The 17,127-nt window shown below is 52.5% G+C and overlaps 6 protein-coding genes and 1 non-coding gene across 7 annotated transcripts; 4 read left to right on the top strand and 3 right to left on the bottom strand.

Moving 5' to 3' along the window:
• Positions 1-256: 256 nt before the first annotated feature.
• BO95DRAFT_431805 (uncharacterized protein) lies at positions 257-1,567 on the top strand (the record flags this gene model as incomplete). Its single annotated transcript, XM_025585027.1, has 3 exons — positions 257-564; positions 732-1,310; positions 1,381-1,567. 3 exons carry the CDS (start codon positions 257-259, stop codon positions 1,565-1,567), a joined length of 1,074 nt encoding a protein of 357 aa, XP_025442352.1.
• Positions 1,568-3,475: 1,908 nt separating this feature from the next.
• On the top strand, positions 3,476-6,276 carry cat1 (catalase catB). The gene is made up of 7 exons (XM_025580499.1): positions 3,476-3,556; positions 3,622-3,908; positions 3,953-4,178; positions 4,226-4,641; positions 4,692-4,856; positions 4,906-5,080; positions 5,129-6,276. The coding sequence occupies exons 2-7, from the start codon at positions 3,633-3,635 to the stop codon at positions 6,034-6,036; spliced, it is 2,166 nt and encodes a 721-aa protein (XP_025442351.1). The 5' UTR covers positions 3,476-3,556; positions 3,622-3,632; the 3' UTR covers positions 6,037-6,276.
• A 1,062-nt stretch (positions 6,277-7,338) lies between these two features.
• Positions 7,339-8,983, top strand: BO95DRAFT_362907 (putative proline oxidase Put1; the record flags this gene model as incomplete). Its single annotated transcript, XM_025582596.1, has 2 exons — positions 7,339-8,042; positions 8,125-8,983. 2 exons carry the CDS (start codon positions 7,339-7,341, stop codon positions 8,981-8,983), a joined length of 1,563 nt encoding a protein of 520 aa, XP_025442350.1.
• Positions 8,984-9,051: 68 nt separating this feature from the next.
• On the bottom strand, positions 9,052-9,773 carry BO95DRAFT_129603 (uncharacterized protein). The gene has a single exon (XM_025580498.1). It carries the CDS (start codon positions 9,513-9,515, stop codon positions 9,120-9,122), a length of 396 nt encoding a protein of 131 aa, XP_025442349.1. The 5' UTR covers positions 9,516-9,773; the 3' UTR covers positions 9,052-9,119.
• Positions 9,774-10,114: 341 nt separating this feature from the next.
• On the top strand, positions 10,115-14,141 carry treA (alpha,alpha-trehalase treA). The gene is made up of 4 exons (XM_025584284.1): positions 10,115-10,544; positions 10,611-12,356; positions 12,403-12,693; positions 12,741-14,141. The coding sequence occupies exons 1-4, from the start codon at positions 10,533-10,535 to the stop codon at positions 13,908-13,910; spliced, it is 3,219 nt and encodes a 1,072-aa protein (XP_025442348.1). The 5' UTR covers positions 10,115-10,532; the 3' UTR covers positions 13,911-14,141.
• A 340-nt stretch (positions 14,142-14,481) lies between these two features.
• On the bottom strand, positions 14,482-14,573 carry BO95DRAFT_t140. Its single transcript has one exon. It is a non-coding gene; the product is annotated as a tRNA-Pro (tRNA).
• Positions 14,574-15,081: 508 nt separating this feature from the next.
• BO95DRAFT_442709 (putative C2H2 finger domain protein (Kin17)) lies at positions 15,082-16,688 on the bottom strand. Its single transcript, XM_025586495.1, has 3 exons — positions 16,547-16,688; positions 16,289-16,495; positions 15,082-16,227 (listed from the first exon to the last, which is right to left on the bottom strand). Exons 1-3 carry the CDS (start codon positions 16,646-16,648, stop codon positions 15,529-15,531), a joined length of 1,008 nt encoding a protein of 335 aa, XP_025442347.1. The 5' UTR covers positions 16,649-16,688; the 3' UTR covers positions 15,082-15,528.
• Positions 16,689-17,127: the final 439 nt, after the last annotated feature.

Below are 17,127 nucleotides of genomic sequence, written 5' to 3'. Positions count from 1 at the left end.
CGCGTCTCTCATCTTTCTCGCTCGACTCTTCAACAACCGGTAACACCTCAAGTCTCTCTCCATCTCCATCAACGTCCTTGTAAAGCCTCTTCATCAACCTCTCTACGTACCGTCAGCATAGTGTACCACCGTGTTGGAAAGTGAAGCTCACTTAAAAAAAAGTTCTCGTTCTTTTCCCTTCTTCCCTGGTAGCGGGAATTACTTTGTGGACAATTCTTCTTACGTTGAGGTTTCCTACCCCTTTTGGTTCTTCAGGATGCCTCTGCCACTACCCGGCGATGATGGTCAAGTGCAATTCATGTTCACGGTAGCTAGGCTCACGCCTGGCAGCAGCCAGCCACGCCGCCCAGAGACTGATGAAGAGGAGATGCTCAAATGTATGCAGCTGTACAAACTTGGGGTGCCTCTTTATACCCGTGAGGCGATTTTGAACGCGTACGGTCAGCTGAAGGTCAGCAAACGAGGCGATGCCATCAAGATTATAGCCATAGACGGCACTAGTGTCGACTTTATCATCAATACTGGCAGAGTCTGGGTTGGTGCCGATGGATATGAGCGTGAGCTGTGCGTATACTTCCCCGAATTTCTTCAATCGCACGAGAGAAGAGACACACACACTAACATTTTGGGTGGCCGTCGTATGCTAGTGGGAAACCTCGTCTGTGTTTCATGCCCATTCAAAGGCTGGAAAGCGGTGTCATACCCAATCAAGTGTACACCATCCCCTGCAGTATTCGCGTCGCCCACCGAGTCATCACACGCGACCCGATCACCAAGGAGAGATTCGAATATGGGGTTACCGCGTTCGAGAAGGTCCGGTTGAACCTCTTTACCACTCTCCACTTCTGGCGGAATAGCCCCTACTACCAGCTGCTCCGGTACCTGCTGGACGAGTACCCCAAGATGCCCCGGATAACCAAGATCATCGGGTTCGACTGCGGCAGTATGTCCCGCGACATGCAAGGCCAGCCGTCCAACAACTCCCGTGCTCGCTACCAGCATGCATTTCTCATCGCGCTGAAGGAGTACCTTGACGCCCGCAACTTCGAGACCACTGGGCAGGAGGTCCGCGTGTACGTGCAGAATGAGACGTACCTTGAGCGGGATATTGAGGTCATCCGGCAGTTCGGGGTACAGGTGCTACAAGATCCGGAGGGGTTCCTCGTTATCGATGAGGAGACCGTGGTTTTCGCATGTCGACCCGAGTGCCCGGTGAGACAGATTGTGGCAGACCTGGCGATGCCGGCAATGATGATCTGGGATCGTGAGAGAGATTCAACCAGGGTCAACGGGGTGCCTGTACAGCGCATGTAAGTTCTCTGCCAGAGTCGGCTGGTGCTCGAACCCAGAGAAAAAAGTATCATAACCGGTTTGTCGCAGTTTTGACCCCTGGTCCACTCGCCTAGACAGTATGATGAGGTTCTACCATGTGCAGGACTTTCTCAACGATGAGATCAATTTCGATAAGATGGATGTGTGTATTCGTCGCCCTATGGCAGATGTGTACTACGGCTTGAATGATCCAGGACCTGGCGGCGATGCGAATATTGCCCAGCCAGTCGCGTAGTCCGGAGTTGGTGGTGATGGTGGCTGGTCTCTGATGTTGGTATATCTTGGCAATATGTGCAGCGGGTGTCTTTGATGATGTTCTTAGGACAAGAGCGGGGATACTGAAAGAGGATGAACATAGGTATGAACCATTGAGATTGTGTTTCTGATATTGTTCGTTGCTGGATGGAACAGACATCATTGGAGAAGTTGAGCTTGGCTCTTCGGAGGACGACAGTTCATCGATGATAATGTGGGTGGCGGGAGCTACTGTCCTGGAGCTCGGAGAAAGTCTTGCCGACTGATTAGTGAGCGCAAGAGTCTAGCCCGAGCCCAGATCTTTGTCAGATAGGTCATGGTTGTAACCAATATCAATAACGGAGTTGAGTTCTTAAACTAGGGAATGCACACACACATCCCTAGCGGCACCGTAATCCCGGCTAGAAAATCATCTCAGCCGATCTATTGATACACAAGTGATGAGCAGCACACTTTAGGAACGAGTGTCAGCCTACCCGTAAGCAAACAGCTTGAATTTTGGGGCTGCTAGTCGCTAGATTCGGGGTATCCCATTGGAGACCTAAACTTGGGAAACGATTGAGGGCTAGAAGATATGATGCTTTGCAAGTAACTACCTAACTAAGTACTGTATGTTAACCATTGAACCAAGTCAGCCTGGAGGTTAGTTAGTACCTAGTAAGTTACTGTAAGTTACCTAAGGTGTAGCTAGTTCCCGTTACGGGTAAGCCTACTCGGATACCCCGCCCTGGAACACCTTCTTTCTTACCTACATAGTACGTAGTACCAAGGTTATCTTCATCGCTTAATTCTGGTGTGATTCTGTGAGTACTAATGAGCAATTGTCTGGTAGCTTTCTCCATCCTATTAAATAAATTGTTGTTTCTGTTCAAAAGAACTTATCGCATATTCTCTAGTCGGTTGTGTCGTTCCTGCAGCGGTCGTGGAGATCATCACGTTTTTCTTAACCGGGGTTGCTGACCAGGGGAGATCCCAAAATAGCAGCGAGTGCACACTGCGTGCAGGAGTAGTGCAATAGTAGGAAGTAGTAGTGGTTAGGGTGTGATAGAAAGCCAGGGGAGGTGCAGATTCCCTGTAATCTCTGTAGTGGTAGTGGAAACTCGCCCTTGGCTGCTTGGCAGGAGACGCGTTCCTTCTCTTGTCAACCTCCGTACGTCTCTTTCAAACACATACACACACACACTCTCTCTCTCTCTCTCTCTCTCTCTCACTTTCATTGAGATCATCCAACACGAAACTCCCCACTGGGTCAGTCCACTAAACATGGTCTATGCTTCTCTAAGCACATCTCACATTCTCACATTTGTTCACCTCCCTTCTTCACCTCGACAAGTATCACGTCATGTTGCCTGATGCCAAGTCAGCCTGTCGCGGCTCCGACGCTCCGCCGACCATCGAGACCCTCCATCATTACCAAGCAGTGGGACGGAATATCAATGGGCAAGCCACGATCGACAACGGCTGGATCAGTCAATCCTCAACCTTGCTCACATCCACCCACCTATAATCCAACCACCAAGCAACAGCAATTGGATGATTAACTATTTCGTCCACGTTCTTGGCTCGTAAAACTAAAACCATTCTGGGATGGGCTGCAACTGTTCCACCTGCACAAACCAATAGAATGAAGCATATTTCTCACGATCACCTGCTGCAGCAAGGCATCATCTCCAGCCAGAGACGGCAAGGGACAGTCTGCTCGGGCGATATTCCAGTTTTATGGCCCGTTTGCCCAGCTTTCTCCCAATGGCCACGGGAAGTCGCATTGGACATGTTCGTGCTATTCTCATTTTGATTCCCGATTGCCGTGGATGCTGGCCCGGGTTCTTCACTCCTTTCCCTCGCTTCGCGACTCTATATAAGCCACTCCCGCTCCCTTCCCCCACCCCCCAATTTTCGGCCTCCCCACGTCTTTCTTCTAGCGTCGTGTCGCTCTGTGTCAGATTCTTGCCGGTACTGGTGAGTCAATGTCGGCTGACCCTCTGTTTCACCCTAGGCCGATGATTTACTCACTTAGAACTTTACATAGACAAGCAGCGTGAAAAATGCGCTCAATTGGTCTTCTCAGCCTTGTTGCCGTCGCACAAGCCGCCTGTCCGTATATGACTGGCGAGCTCACCCGGCGTGATGATTCCGACGCCTCTGAAACCACTGAGGAGTTTCTCTCCCAGTACTACCTCAACGACAATAACACCTATCTCACCAGTGACGTAGGCGGTCCTATCGAAGACCAGAACAGCCTCAGCGTCGGTGAGCGTGGTCCCACCTTGCTGGAAGACTTTATCTTTCGCCAAAAGATTCAACGTTTCGACCATGAGCGAGTAAGGTTCCATGTCTACCGTGGTGATCAAAGCTGACCATATAGGTTCCCGAACGTGCTGTTCATGCTCGTGGAACAGGTGCCCATGGTGTGTTTGTTTCCTACGGAGACTACTCCAATCTCACGGCTGCCTCCTTTCTTTCTGAGAAGGGGAAGGAGACACCTGTGTTTGTACGCTTTTCTACTGTCGCGGGTAGTCGCGGTAGCTCGGACTTGGCTCGTGATGTTCATGGTTTTGCAACTCGTTTCTACACCGACGAGGGCAATTTTGGTCAGTCTTCCGGTAATCTGCTCGAGACCTATACTAACGCTTCACAGACATTGTGGGAAACAACATCCCTGTATTCTTCATTCAGGATGCTATCCAATTCCCGGATCTCATTCATGCAGTCAAGCCTCGGGGTGACAATGAAATCCCTCAGGCTGCCACGGCACACGACTCCGCCTGGGATTTCTTCAGCCAGCAGCCCAGCTCATTACATACACTTTTTTGGGCGATGTCTGGCCACGGTATTCTACGATCGTTCCGATTCACTGATGGATTCGGAGTTCACACCTTCCGCCTGGTTACAGACAGCGGTGCAACTAAACTGGTGAAGTTCCACTGGAAAACATTGCAAGGTAAGGCCAGTCTGGTCTGGGAGGAAGCCCAGCAGGTATCGGGTAAGAATCCCGATTTCCTGCGCCAGGATCTCTACGAGGCCATCGAGGCAGGCCGTTACCCCGAGTGGGAGGTACGTTTTTTACCTTTTCTTTCGAGGCGACGCACTGCTGACCCACATAGCTCGGCGTACAAATTATGGATGAAGCCGACCAGCTGCGTTTTGGCTTTGATCTTCTTGACCCGACCAAGATCGTTCCAGAGGAATATGTTCCTATCACAAAGCTGGGCAAAATGACCCTCAACCGCAATCCTCGCAATTACTTTGCGGAGACCGAGCAGGTTATGGTGTGTGCTCCCTATCCCGATGTGTAAACCAGCATGCTAAAGGTTCCAGTTCCAACCCGGTCACATCGTCCGTGGTGTCGACTTCACCGAGGACCCTCTTCTCCAGGGGCGTCTCTTCTCCTACCTTGACACCCAGCTGAATCGGCACGGCGGGCCCAACTTTGAGCAACTGCCCATCAACCAGCCTCGTGTGCCTGTCCACAACAATAACCGTGACGGTGCCGGTACGTCTTCTTCCTCATCCATGCTACCCTCATAGCTAAACCTGGCAGGCCAAATGTTCATCCCCCTCAACCCCAACGCCTACAGCCCGAACACCCTCAACAGCGGGTCTCCGAAGCAAGCCAACCAGACTGTTGGCAATGGCTTTTTTACAGCCCCCCGGCGTGTTGCCAATGGAAACTACCTTCGCAGCACCTCTCCTACATTCTCTGATGTTTGGTCTCAGCCCCGACTCTTTTACAACTCCCTCTCGCCCGCAGAGCAGCAATTTGTGATTGACGCAATCCGCTTCGAGAACGCCAACGTACAAAGCTCTGTCGTTCGGGAGAATGTTGTCCTCCAGCTTAATCGCATCTCCAACGATATTGCCCGTCGTGTGGCCCGCGCCATTGGCGTGAGTCCTCCTGCTCCTGACCCAACTTACTACCACACCAACACCACGGCTGGGGTCGGCAGCTTCGGCACCCCGCTGAAAAAGCTGGACGGCCTCAAAGTCGGCTACCTCGCTTCCGTTCAGAGCCCTTCTTCTATAGCCGGTGCCAAAACTCTCACCGACTCTCTGGCCAAGAAGAACGTTGACGTGGTTGTTGTGGCGGAGCGTCTCGCTAGTGGTGTCAGCCAGACCTACTCCGCCTCCGATGCCATTCAATTCGATGCACTGGTTGTCGCCCCCGGAGCGGAGAGTTTGTTTGCAGCTACCTCGTTGACTGCTCCTCAGGGCAACGCCACGACTTTGTATCCGGCGGGCCGTCCGCTGCAGATCCTCGTTGATGGGTTCCGCTTCGCAAAGCCCGTTGCCGCGCTGGGAAGTGGGTCCGGAGCTCTGAAGAGTGCAGGCATTGCGACCTCGAGAGACGGAGTCTACGTTGCAGACGAGGCATCGGACTCGTTCTTTGATAAGTTCACTGAGGGACTAAGGACATTCAAGTTCTTGGACCGGTTTGCCGTTGATAATTAGGCGATGAGCTGTGGTGGCATCCCTTCTGAGTATGCCTTGGTAGGAGGAGTGGGCGGCATCTGTCTATTCGCCTATATCGGTCGCTCTGTCCATTGCTCGGCTAGGTAACCGCTGCCAATGGTAAATTGATGACGGAAAATAAGCTGATATGGGCGCTGCCCTGACCGACTAATCTTTGATGTAATTATTATTAGCATTAGCCTTGCAAATATGAGCACAACTTCTGTTTCCTACATTATCGGCCACAAAAGAAGACGAACTTTATCTTGCTTGAGGTATTGGACAAGGCACGGTTCTGAATTGAATCCTCCGAGGAATTAACCCATCAATTTACCACGGCATACCACCATTTGTGATAACCTCTGTTCGACCCCGCTTGACCGCCTCAAACAACCAACCACCTCGAAACTCCCTCAACAGGCACGGTAACACAAAAGCATTACATAAATCTGACTTATCCCACATATTCTAGGAGTGACACAGAAGAAGCAAGGGGGAAGAGGGGTCGCGATCTCCAAAACTGTCCGGTGTGACATTGAAAGAGGGAGCGGTAGCGGTGGGGTTGAAGCGCGGAGAGTCTCTCTCTCTCACCTTCGGAAGCAGAACCCGAAGATTGCTTTCGTTCATACGAGAAGCCAAAGTATCAATCAGTATTTATTCTACCCTCCTTCCATCTGTGAATCGTTTTTGTTGGTTGATACTCGGTTTACCTATTTTATGTCACTGTTTGCTTCCTGACTAAGGGATTCTTTGTGGTTCTTGAGAATTCGGTTTCAAGGTTTCAAGGCGAGATGGCTTGATGATTGGAGGTCTTGGTCCCAGTTGTTTACTACCTTACTCTTTTACTCTCTCACATTGAGCCAGAAGGATCCGCATTGATAAGGTCGTACGATAAACCCCCTCCCTCCCTCCCCGCCTTTAAGACGGGTGAAAACCGAAGATAAGTTCACGAACTAACAACACTGGAAAGTTGATAACACACTTGGGTACAGTAATGCTGAGTGGTCCAGCAAGCGGCAGCAGAAGCCGAACACCCCGCGGGCAGTGGGCACTGGTGGGCAGCTGAACCGATAAGTTAACTTTGGGCAGATGCAACTGCTGACGATCCCGCCTCGACGGAAGCCAATCGGGGGGTCCACCGGAGGGAATCTCGAGCCGAAAGGTGGCATGGAAGGGGTCATCAATCCCACCCTGCGGTCATCTTAAGGGCGCATTGGTATAAATATAGGCTGAGCGGGGGAATCCTGCTCTGCTTACTGACTGGCTCTCTGTGATTGTGTCCGTAGGACCTTGTGTGTGAAAATGAAAGCTCGAGCATCTCATCTCGTTTCGCGGCCGCGGCTGGATCCTCTGGTGTTCTGTCACAGGCTCTGTATCTCGACTTCTACTACTTCGCGCATAGCGGGATCTTCACCGACGAAGGCGGCAACTACTACGGTGCCGTCAGCGAGTGGTACCGGGAATACAGCGCATCATCAACATCATCATCTTCATCATCATGAGATTGCTTTTCCTGCAACGAGGACAACCTCCGCCGCGAAGCCCTCGTCTGTAACGGCCGCCCCCCTCGCCGGCCTCCCGACCCGAACTTTCCTGCGTTCTCTTTTCCTTACCAGCGTGATGGCATCGCCTCTGCTGACGCCCTGTCTGTCGCTCATGAAGTTGCTTGTTGACTCCCCTTCCAAGTTGCTGCGTCCCTCCTCCAACGCCGCGATGGACTATCTCCTCCGTCGCTCCATCTACGATCACTTCTGCGCGGGGACCAACGAGATCGAAGTTCGCCAGACGGTCCGGGAGATGAAACGGCTGGGCTTCAAGGGCGTGATTCTGGGGTACGCGAGAGAGTCGATCGCACAAGTGAGCCCGAGCTCTCATCAGGAAACGATTGCCGCGGTGCTGCAGGGACAGCTACAACAGGCACAGTGGGAACAGGCGGTCAATGAATGGAAAGAGGGGAATCTACGCACTCTGAAGATGTTGGGTGAGGGGGACTACTTGGCTGTTAAGTATGCATTTCTCCGTCGCTGGGTGGATGGGCGGTTAAAATACACCGAGGTATTTAGTTGCTGATATATGACCCCTAACTAGATTCACTGGCGCTGGTCCGCTGGCGGTTCACTCACTCACGAGGAATGATCCCCATCCCCCGCCGCAAATCGCAGCTGCCATCCATGAGATATGTGCAGCCGTAGCAGCGCAGAAATCCCGGCTATGGATCGACGCGGAGCAGCAAGTTTTTCAAGCGGCGATTGATTCTTGGGCGGTGGATCTAATGAGGAGGTTCAATCGTTCTAGTTCCGAGACACCTCAGAAGGAACCCCCGATCGTTGTTTTGAATACCTACCAGGCCTATCTGAAGCGCTCGGCTGACATCCTCGCTGGTCATCTGCGTCTAGCGCGACAAGAGGGTTGGGGGGTAGGTGTGAAGTTGGTCCGAGGGGCGTATATTGCGCATGATCAACGGGACAGGATCTGGGACACTAAAGAGGAGACAGACGCAAACTATAACGGAATTGTGAGGGCGCTGATCGAAAATTGCTACCCCTCCATCTCGAGAGGGGCAGGGTCTGAGCTTCGATCCGAGAGGGCGGAGGATCTTCCAACAGTGCGACTGTTCGTAGCTTCGCATAACGGGGAGAGTGTAGCCAAGGCGTGCACGCTCTACCAACAACGACAAAGGGAAGGCCGGAAGACGATTCCTGTCGAGGTGGGTCAGCTGCAGGGGATGGCGGACGAGGTTAGTTTGGGAATGGTCGCTGCTGGAGGTCACGCGGAAGCGAAGCCCGGGGTTTTCAAGTGCCTGGCCTGGGGTTCCACGGAGGAGTGTCTACACTTTCTGCTGCGGCGGGCGGTGGAGAATCAGTCCGCGATGCAGCGGACGAGGGATACAGCACAGGCGTTACGAGGGGAGGCATGGAGGCGAATGGTGGCTTTGATGCGAGCATGATGCACCGTGCTTATTATCTCCACCAGGAAATGATCGAAATATGACGCGATGTGTAGATGGATCGATTTTCTCTTGGGTGCCTTTCCTTTGTCGGTTCCTCCGTTCTTTGTACACCGGTGCACGCTAGGACCGAGGATCATAGGATCGGACCCCGCTTACTGCGAAGAATCTCGATTGCCTCGAGATAATCGGGGTCATCATCATCAATGACCGCCTCGCATTCGAACCCCTCGAGGAGTTCGAGCACGTAGTCCTGGCAGTCCCACTCGAGGGTCTCGTTGTCTACCAGGGCGGCGTCCACGACAGCCTGGATAGTGGGGATGTCCACATTGCCAATGTCCGAGACCCTGATTGACTGGATGTACATGGGGATATTCCGGGGGTGGCCGTGGGAAGTGACTTTAGTGAAACCTGGGTGTTCCCCGTCGACTTCGAACAGGTGATCCTCGGTGTCGGAGTGAAGATGGAGGGCCCAATGCTGGAAGTTGCCATAGCGAGGATGGAAGATGGCGACCGCGAGGTACGGAGACATGTTGGTGAGGAAGGTGACTGATGCTGATACGGTGGAAAATAGAAAAACTGTGTGCGAGCTTCTATATTATTATCTCTTCATTTGTTGTTTATCCAGGCAGTCAATATCCAACCAGGCAACCACCACCACCACCGCCCGACCACCAGCCACAGCCGAACACATGGCTGCGGTGGCTGCGGTGGCTGCGGTGGCTTGCGGTGGCTGCGGAGTCTTACCCCGCAAGACCCTGAGTTGGCTTGTCTTTTCCCTCTTCATCCCCTCAACTATACCAAGGTACAGCTCAGCATGGTGTCATTGCAGGTAACTTAACTATATTCCCAGGATTCCCAGCCTACTTGCTTCTACTGCAGTAGTAAGTAAGTATGAGTAAGTTCGTTCTTTGACCTCGGAATTCTAGGCAAAATGGGTCCTCTATCCAATTAGTGGCCTCAATTCCCAGTCCCCGGACAGAGCCGGTGGCTGTTGCTTCCCCACATTCTCAGATGACTGGCTGGAATCCCCGTGATTGGACTTTTGGTGCCTGTCACTGACGCCATCAATTTCTGCTTCCGCTTCCGCTTCCACTTCCAAGTGAATTCTCCCCCATTTCCCCCCTAGTACGAGTATGTCCAATATGCCCAAGATTCATTCACTCCCTGACCCATCGGCCCATCCGGGTCGCTTTCCCCGTCATCTTTTGCTTTAAATCCCCCTCAATTCCCTCTTCTCTTCTCTGCGCGATGTCTGGTCTATCTATCTTTAGTCTTCTTCCCCTAAGTCGCCTCAATTCTCCTAGTTTCACCTTCGTGCAGCCGATCGACCTTGGCATTCCCACACTTGGACACGAGGGTGGATCATCCATCGCAGCCAAATCTCCGATCGCAGGAACTTTGTCTGTCTAGGCTTGGTCTTTTAAATTCTCATTCTCCGCGTCGCTGCGTTTCTCCTTTTCCTCTGCTCTGCTCTTGCAGTACTGTCGGATACGATCTCCGCACGGGTTCACTGCTCTCTCTTGTGACGGCCTGCCAGCGCAGCAAGATGCAGCTCAAGGTATTTACCCCACAGATACCAAAGACACACACTGCCTTCAGAGAGAGAGGAAGCTAATGAAACCAGTCGCTGGTGAACTTATTGTCTCTGGGATTGGCTCTCCCTGCTGCTGTCGAGGGAGGCCCCCATCGACAGGCTCGTGTTGCCTCCGCCCTTCATCGTTACGGTGGCCGTGATTTTGTCCAGCCATCGAGCAACAATGCTTCCAGTGTTTACCCAACCCGGTTCGCGGGTGTCACCTGGGACGATGACAATTGGCGTCTCACGACTACTACCGTCGACCAGGGTCACTTCCAATCTCGGGGCTCGATCGCCAATGGTTACATAGGCATCAATGTCGCCAATGTCGGCCCTTTCTTCGAGATGGACTCGGAGGAGAACGGTGATGTGATCAGCGGATGGCCACTCTACTCCCGTCGCCAGTCCTTTGCGACCATTGCCGGCTTTTGGGACCGTCAGCCATTGACAAATAAGTCCAATTTCCCCTGGTTGTCTCAGTATGGCAGCGATAGTGTTATCAGCGGCGTTCCACATTGGAGTGGCTTGATCCTCGACCTGGGTGACGACACTTACCTTGATGCAGGAGTCGACAATCAGACCATCACTGACTTTCAATCAACCTTCGATTACAAGGCTGGTGTGTTGTCCTGGTCCTATACCTGGACCCCTGCCGGCGACAAAGGATCTTATGCTATCACTTATCGACTCTTCGCGCACAAGCTGAGTGTCAACCAGGCTGTGGTAGACTTGGAAATTGTACCTTCGACCGATGGCAACGCAACGGTTGTCAACGTGTTGGATGGATATTCGGCTGTCCGCACCGACTTTGTCGAGTCGGGAGAGGACGAAGGGGCCATCTTTTCTGCTGTGCGGCCATGGGGTGTGAGCAACGTCACTGCATACATCTATGCCACTATAGATGCCTCAGACAATGTTGATCTGTCTTCTCGAACGCTCGTCACCAATAAGCCCTACGTACATACGAATGACTCCTCTATTGCTCAGGCAGTCAACGTTCGTTTCACTGCCAATGAGGCCGTCCGCGTCACCAAGTTCGTTGGCGCAGCCTCCACAGACTATTTCCTGGCGACCCGCGAAACCGCCAAGCTTGCTGCTCAAGCCGGGCTGGCTCTGGGTTACTCCCGTTCGCTGCAATCGCACGTCGCAGAATGGGCGGGGATTCTGCATGAGAGTGCTGTCGATCGTTTCAATGACCCTATCACTGGCAAGCTACCTGCGGACCGCCACATCATTGACTCGGCCATTATTGCCGTTACCAACACGTATTACCTGCTGCAGAACACCGCAGGTCCTAACACACTTGCAACCACAGGTGGAATGCCTGTCAACATTGACAGTTGCGCTGTCGGTGGTCTGACCTCGGATTCTTATGCTGGCCAGATCTTTTGGGATGCGGATCTGTGGATGCAACCTGGACTGGTGGCGTCGCATCCTGAGTCGGCACAACGCTACACCAACTACCGCATTGCCTTGCACTATCAAGCCGAGGCCAATGTCAAGACTGCGTTTGCAGGTTCACAGAACCAGACTTCCTTCAGTTCTTCTGCCGCAATCTATCCGTGGACGAGCGGTCGATTCGGAAATTGCACTGCTACGGGGCCGTGCTGGGATTACCAGTACCATCTGAATGGCGACATTGGTCTTGCAATGATCAATCAATGGGTAACGAGTGGTGACACGGAATGGTTTCGCAATTATCTTTTCCCGATCTACGATTCGGTAGCCACGCTCTACGGAGACCTTGTTCAGCGAAACGGGTCAGCGTTCACATTGACTAATATGACCGATCCGGTAAGTCTGCAAGATACATCATACGAATATCAGCTGATTCCTTTAGGACGAGTACGCGAACTCAATCGATGCCGGTGGTTATACCATGCCACTTATTGCTGAGACCCTGAAGTATGCCAACCAGTTTCGCAAGCAATTTGGGTTGGAGGCGAACGAGACCTGGGATGAGATTGCGGAGAACGTTTTGATACTACGCGAGAATGGTGTAACCTTGGAGTACACTTCGATGAATGGATCGGCCGTTGTAAAGCAGGCTGATATTGTACTCAACACGTTTCCCTTGGCCTACGAGTCTGACAATTATACCACCGAGAATTCGCTGACGGACCTCGACTACGTAAGTGGTCTCTTACCATGTCGTTTGGGGTATGCTAACTGGTGCAGTATGCAAACAAGCAATCCGCCGATGGCCCAGCCATGACTTATGCTATCTTCTCTATTGCTGCCAGCGATGTTTCTCCGTCTGGCTGCTCTGCCTACACCTACCATCAATATTCCTATGCGCCCTACTCACGAGGCCCTTGGTATCAGCTCTCTGAGCAGATGATCGACGATGCCAGTATCAATGGTGGCACTCATCCGGCGTTTCCCTTCCTGACTGGACACGGTGGTGCCAACCAGGTTGTTCTATTTGGCTATCTGGGGCTGCGTCTGTTGCCGGATGATATCCTCCACGTGGATCCCAACCCTCCACCCCAGATCCCGCACATCACCTACCGGACATTCTACTGGCGCGGTTGGCCGATATCCACCTGGTCAAACTACACTCACACCACTCTGCAGCGCTCCTCTTCTGTGGCACCTCTAGCTTCAGCCGATGTTCGCTTCAACAGCACCGGTATCACCGTCCAGGTCGGCCTGTCTACGAGCGACACCACGGCTAGCTACACTCTTCCTCTTTTCGGGTCTTTGACAATCCCTAACCGTCAGATTGGGTCCATCAACACCACTCCGGGCAACCAGGTTCAGTGCCATCCGGTCTACTCGCCTGATGCTTATGAGCCTGGTCAGTTCCCTATTTCCGCCGTTGATGGTGCCACCTCGACTCGCTGGCAACCTTCTTCTGGAAATCTGTCTTCGATCACCGTGACCCTTTCTACAGTCAACGCGCAATCTGCCGACAGTGTAACTGGTTTCTACTTTGACTGGTACCAGTCTCCCCCCAAGAATCTAAGCATCATTTTCCACGATGCGCCCATCACGCGGCCTGCACAGTTCTTCGCTGCTTCCGGCAACTCCACCTCGTCTTACCGTCTCATTGCCCAGCTGTCCGATGTGACCCAGTCGAGTCCCTATAACAGCGCCGCTATCGAAAAGGCCAACACTGTCTCTATCCCTAGTGGCAACACCACGACAATCACTCTGAGTGAGCCTGTTCGCAGTGCACGATTCGCCACCCTGTTGATAGCAGGTAACCAGGCAAGCGCGAACACAACTAAGGGTGCAACCGTGGCCGAGTGGGTGATCTTGAACGGCAACTCTACTACCGAGGCGAGCACCACGAGCAAGCGGTCGCTGACAGCACGCGACAGGGCCACGTTAGCCCGCTTCTAGTTGTCGAGGCACCCTAGGGTCCTGGAGCTAATGTGTCTTTCTGGTGGTCAGTCTGGCCGACATCGGAGCTAGACGAGCTATGCTACGTACATGACGGGTTGGTTTCTTGCGTATCTAGTATCCTTTTCGCCGTCTTATTTCTTCCTCCTGCTCATGTCCCTTCTATCGTTATGTGCTCGGCTAAATGCCGGGCACGCAAACGACGTACATACAGACATACATAACCTCATTGCAATTAATCATAAGATTCAGCTTTGATGTATGATCCCTTCAGAGGTTGAGATAACGGGTGATCCGGTAATTATAGAAAAGGATAGAGCCAGGCTGTAAAGGAAGGTAGCAGTTCAGTTTGTATCTCGTAGGGTCTTAACCCCATTCGAGGTGTTGTCATCCCTTTCTGGTCGAGTGAACAGCGGGCGCATGTTGATGTACAGCCACCATACTGGGCCTGTAACCACATATTTGTGGGCGGAAGGGCTAAGGAGAGGCCAATCATTGACACGAAGGGGAAAAAAATAAACCTCAAGACGCGATCAGTGATGATAATGGGGCAAGCAAAAAATGATACCAAGGCCCGAGCCGCGGATCGAACGCGGGACCTCTCGCAGATATGCTTGGGTTTGGGATCCCTAAGCGAGAATCATACCACTAGACCACCCGGGCTTGTTATGCTGACTAGCTCAATGTTTGCATTTATGTTCTAAAATCATTAGCATGATCGAAGGGCATCTTGTTGACTTGCTGTTTCGAGTATTCGGATGTTTACCGTGCTGGTGAATACACTGGAGGTATGTTGTGTAATTTAATTAGAAGCTGTAGTCTTGAGTAGTGACCCTGTGGGTGGGTGTTCATTGGTTTTGTCTAGGTTAGAATATTGTGGTGGCTGGTGGGCTTCATGTTGGGTTATATATTTCTAATTCATATGGGGATGCCACGCTGACAAAGCGGAACCATGGAAGAATATACGAGCACGGCAACTACTATAGTATCCCGTCGGATGTGGCGTAGACAAGATATACAAACGAGGCGAAGCTACCACCAGGTGCCTCATGAATGGATCGGTGCTTTGAACTACGTTGGTTGATGCAGAGAACCAACCGATAGATGGCAAGGAAAGTAGCCACCAATCACGTGACAACATACACAAAAACGTGGACGAGAATACATAAGAATACATTTTACCCGCCTGGTAGCATAGGTAGATGACTGAAATTAAGCTATCAAGGGACATCTACCGCCCCTGGATCTAAAATGATCCTCCACCCCAGCCCTTTATTCCACAAGGCCATGGCTGAGTAGTCCTGATCGAAAGGGGACACCAGTCGCTCTCGCGTGGAGACACCCATCGCTCTCACCCGGAGCTGCTGTCTAGTAGCGCATCAGATGCGCATAGCGTGGAGATGCCGTCCGGGTCTCCCGCGGCGCTGGATTGAGCGCTCCTGCAAGATCCTGACACCAATGAAGCAGAAGCCCTCGCGGCGTAGAGGCCCAGACAAGCCAGAGGACGAGGACCGATGGTCTCGCGCGAGATCGGTGTCTAGGCGCGGCAGCGAAGAGAGATGTGAGAGGATTCCGAGTTTCAACTCACACCCAGTCATAGTAGCAGACTGCCCTGCGTTCAAGAGATCTTCGGGCGTTTAGCATCCGGGAAACCGGATGCCCCGCGCATACGCTTGCGCTCCATTGCTTCCATTTCCTGCTTCATGATCCGCTCCTGCTCCGTCATCTTTCTGGGCGCCTCCTTCACAGGACCCTTCTTCCCTGCGAGAGGATTCTTCTTCACCGCCGTCGCAAACACATTCTTCGGCTTGTTGCTGCCACCCCCGAAAGACAGCGACACCTTCGGCGCCGCCGCCGTCGGAGCAGCCGCGGGCGTAGGGGAGGCAGCGGCGGAGGCCTCCGGAGAAGCCGGCGAGGCACTGGAGTCCTTTTCTTCGGCCGAAGTGGCCGTTGCCGGTGACTCAGCCTTCGCGTCCTCACTTGTCTTCGCACCGAACCCGATATTCAGCTTCACTTTCTCGCCCTCCTTCCGCTGCAGGTTTCTAGCCTCCGGATCAATCTCATCCTCCTTTGCGGCGGCTTGACGCGCGCGCTCGATCTGCTCCTGGATCTGCTGCTGCTCCCGCTCCTCGTCGCCCTTATCCTGCCGCTCCTTCTTCGCCAGCGCCTCGCGGCGGCGCATCGTATCCGGACTCCGATCAATGTACGCGACAAACAGCCCCTTTTCAGATTCCTGTACTCGACAAAGACCCTCGCGACCGAGGTGCGCGATGAATTGCGACAAGCTCTTCCATTTCGTGGCGTTCATGTGAATATGCTGGCCCAAATTGTTAGCACCCCACCCCTATAGTCTCACCACCCTTCAAGGAAAAACTCACCGTTTTATCTGCAATAATTTGCTGGTAGAACTGATTCGCGTTGACCTCCTTCTCCCCGTGCGTCGTTCTCAGAAGACTGAGGAAATTATCAATGAACTGCTTGCTGTAATCTTCGATATATTTCTTCGGATCCTCGCCGATGAGCAGCACCTGACGAACGTGGCTTTCGGACTGGACGTGGCATTTGAAGCCGTTCTCGTCTCTCATCTGAGACAGTCAGTATAGTCTACCTGGGTAGAGTGAACGGGGATCGCTTACCTGTCGCTCACATGCTTGGCAGTACCATCGCAATCTGCCCAGACCCTTCTGTTTGATCTTGTTGCTGATAGCTTTCGTACTTCCAGCCTCTGCGCGCGGCATTGTGACGATGTGGTGATAGTTAGGAAAGAATAAGTGGTTGTCGGGAAGAGGATGAGTGTCTCGCCGCAAGATAAGCCCGCCCGCCCCAGGAATGGGTGGCGACGAGGCAGGATTAGGTAAGTGATACACGTGACTGAAATGGCTATCCCGGCTAGCCAGGAGTAGGCTAATTATTGGCTGTACTCCGTAGTTCAACTCGCATTGTTACAATGAGCATAAGACAAGCACTGAGATTGGTTTGTCCTGCCTGCTATAATACCATTTGTGGGGCTCTAGAATGCTCCCAAGCCTCACTACAGTCACTTCTTTCTTGTCACTTGCTGCCTTGACATATTGACATTCCTAGGTGCAAGTGAAAATAGGAGCCAATCTAGACGACACTGAAGCCTACCTAGTAGTGCTACTATGGGTAGCAGTTATACAATTGAGCTGAACAGACAAATTCAAACCTGAAATACTACCAAGCATCACTCAATGCC

Source organism: Aspergillus brunneoviolaceus (assembly GCF_003184695.1).
Source record: "Aspergillus brunneoviolaceus CBS 621.78 unplaced genomic scaffold BO95scaffold_33, whole genome shotgun sequence".
NCBI lineage: Eukaryota > Fungi > Ascomycota > Eurotiomycetes > Eurotiales > Aspergillaceae > Aspergillus > Aspergillus brunneoviolaceus.
This window is presented reverse-complemented; position numbering and strand designations above follow the sequence as displayed.

Bases quoted from the DNA above. Each gene is read 5' to 3' on its own strand.
- cat1 (XM_025580499.1), top strand. From the start codon at position 3,633: ATGCGCTCAATTGGTCTTCTCAGCCTTGTTGCCGTCGCACAAGCCGCC. The intron at 4,179-4,225 runs GTCAGTCTTCCG...AACGCTTCACAG, and splicing joins CACCGACGAGGGCAATTTTG to ACATTGTGGGAAACAACATC. The intron at 4,642-4,691 runs GTACGTTTTTTA...TGACCCACATAG, and splicing joins GCCGTTACCCCGAGTGGGAG to CTCGGCGTACAAATTATGGA.
- BO95DRAFT_442709 (XM_025586495.1), bottom strand. From the start codon at position 16,648: ATGCCGCGCGCAGAGGCTGGAAGTACGAAAGCTATCAGCAACAAGATC. The intron at 16,496-16,546 runs GTAAGCGATCCC...TGACTGTCTCAG, and splicing joins GCCAAGCATGTGAGCGACAG to ATGAGAGACGAGAACGGCTT. The intron at 16,228-16,288 runs GTGAGTTTTTCC...AATTTGGGCCAG, and splicing joins AAATTATTGCAGATAAAACG to CATATTCACATGAACGCCAC.
- BO95DRAFT_129603 (XM_025580498.1), bottom strand. From the start codon at position 9,515: ATGTCTCCGTACCTCGCGGTCGCCATCTTCCATCCTCGCTATGGCAAC.
- treA (XM_025584284.1), top strand. The intron at 12,357-12,402 runs GTAAGTCTGCAA...TGATTCCTTTAG, and splicing joins TGACTAATATGACCGATCCG to GACGAGTACGCGAACTCAAT. The intron at 12,694-12,740 runs GTAAGTGGTCTC...TAACTGGTGCAG, and splicing joins CGCTGACGGACCTCGACTAC to TATGCAAACAAGCAATCCGC.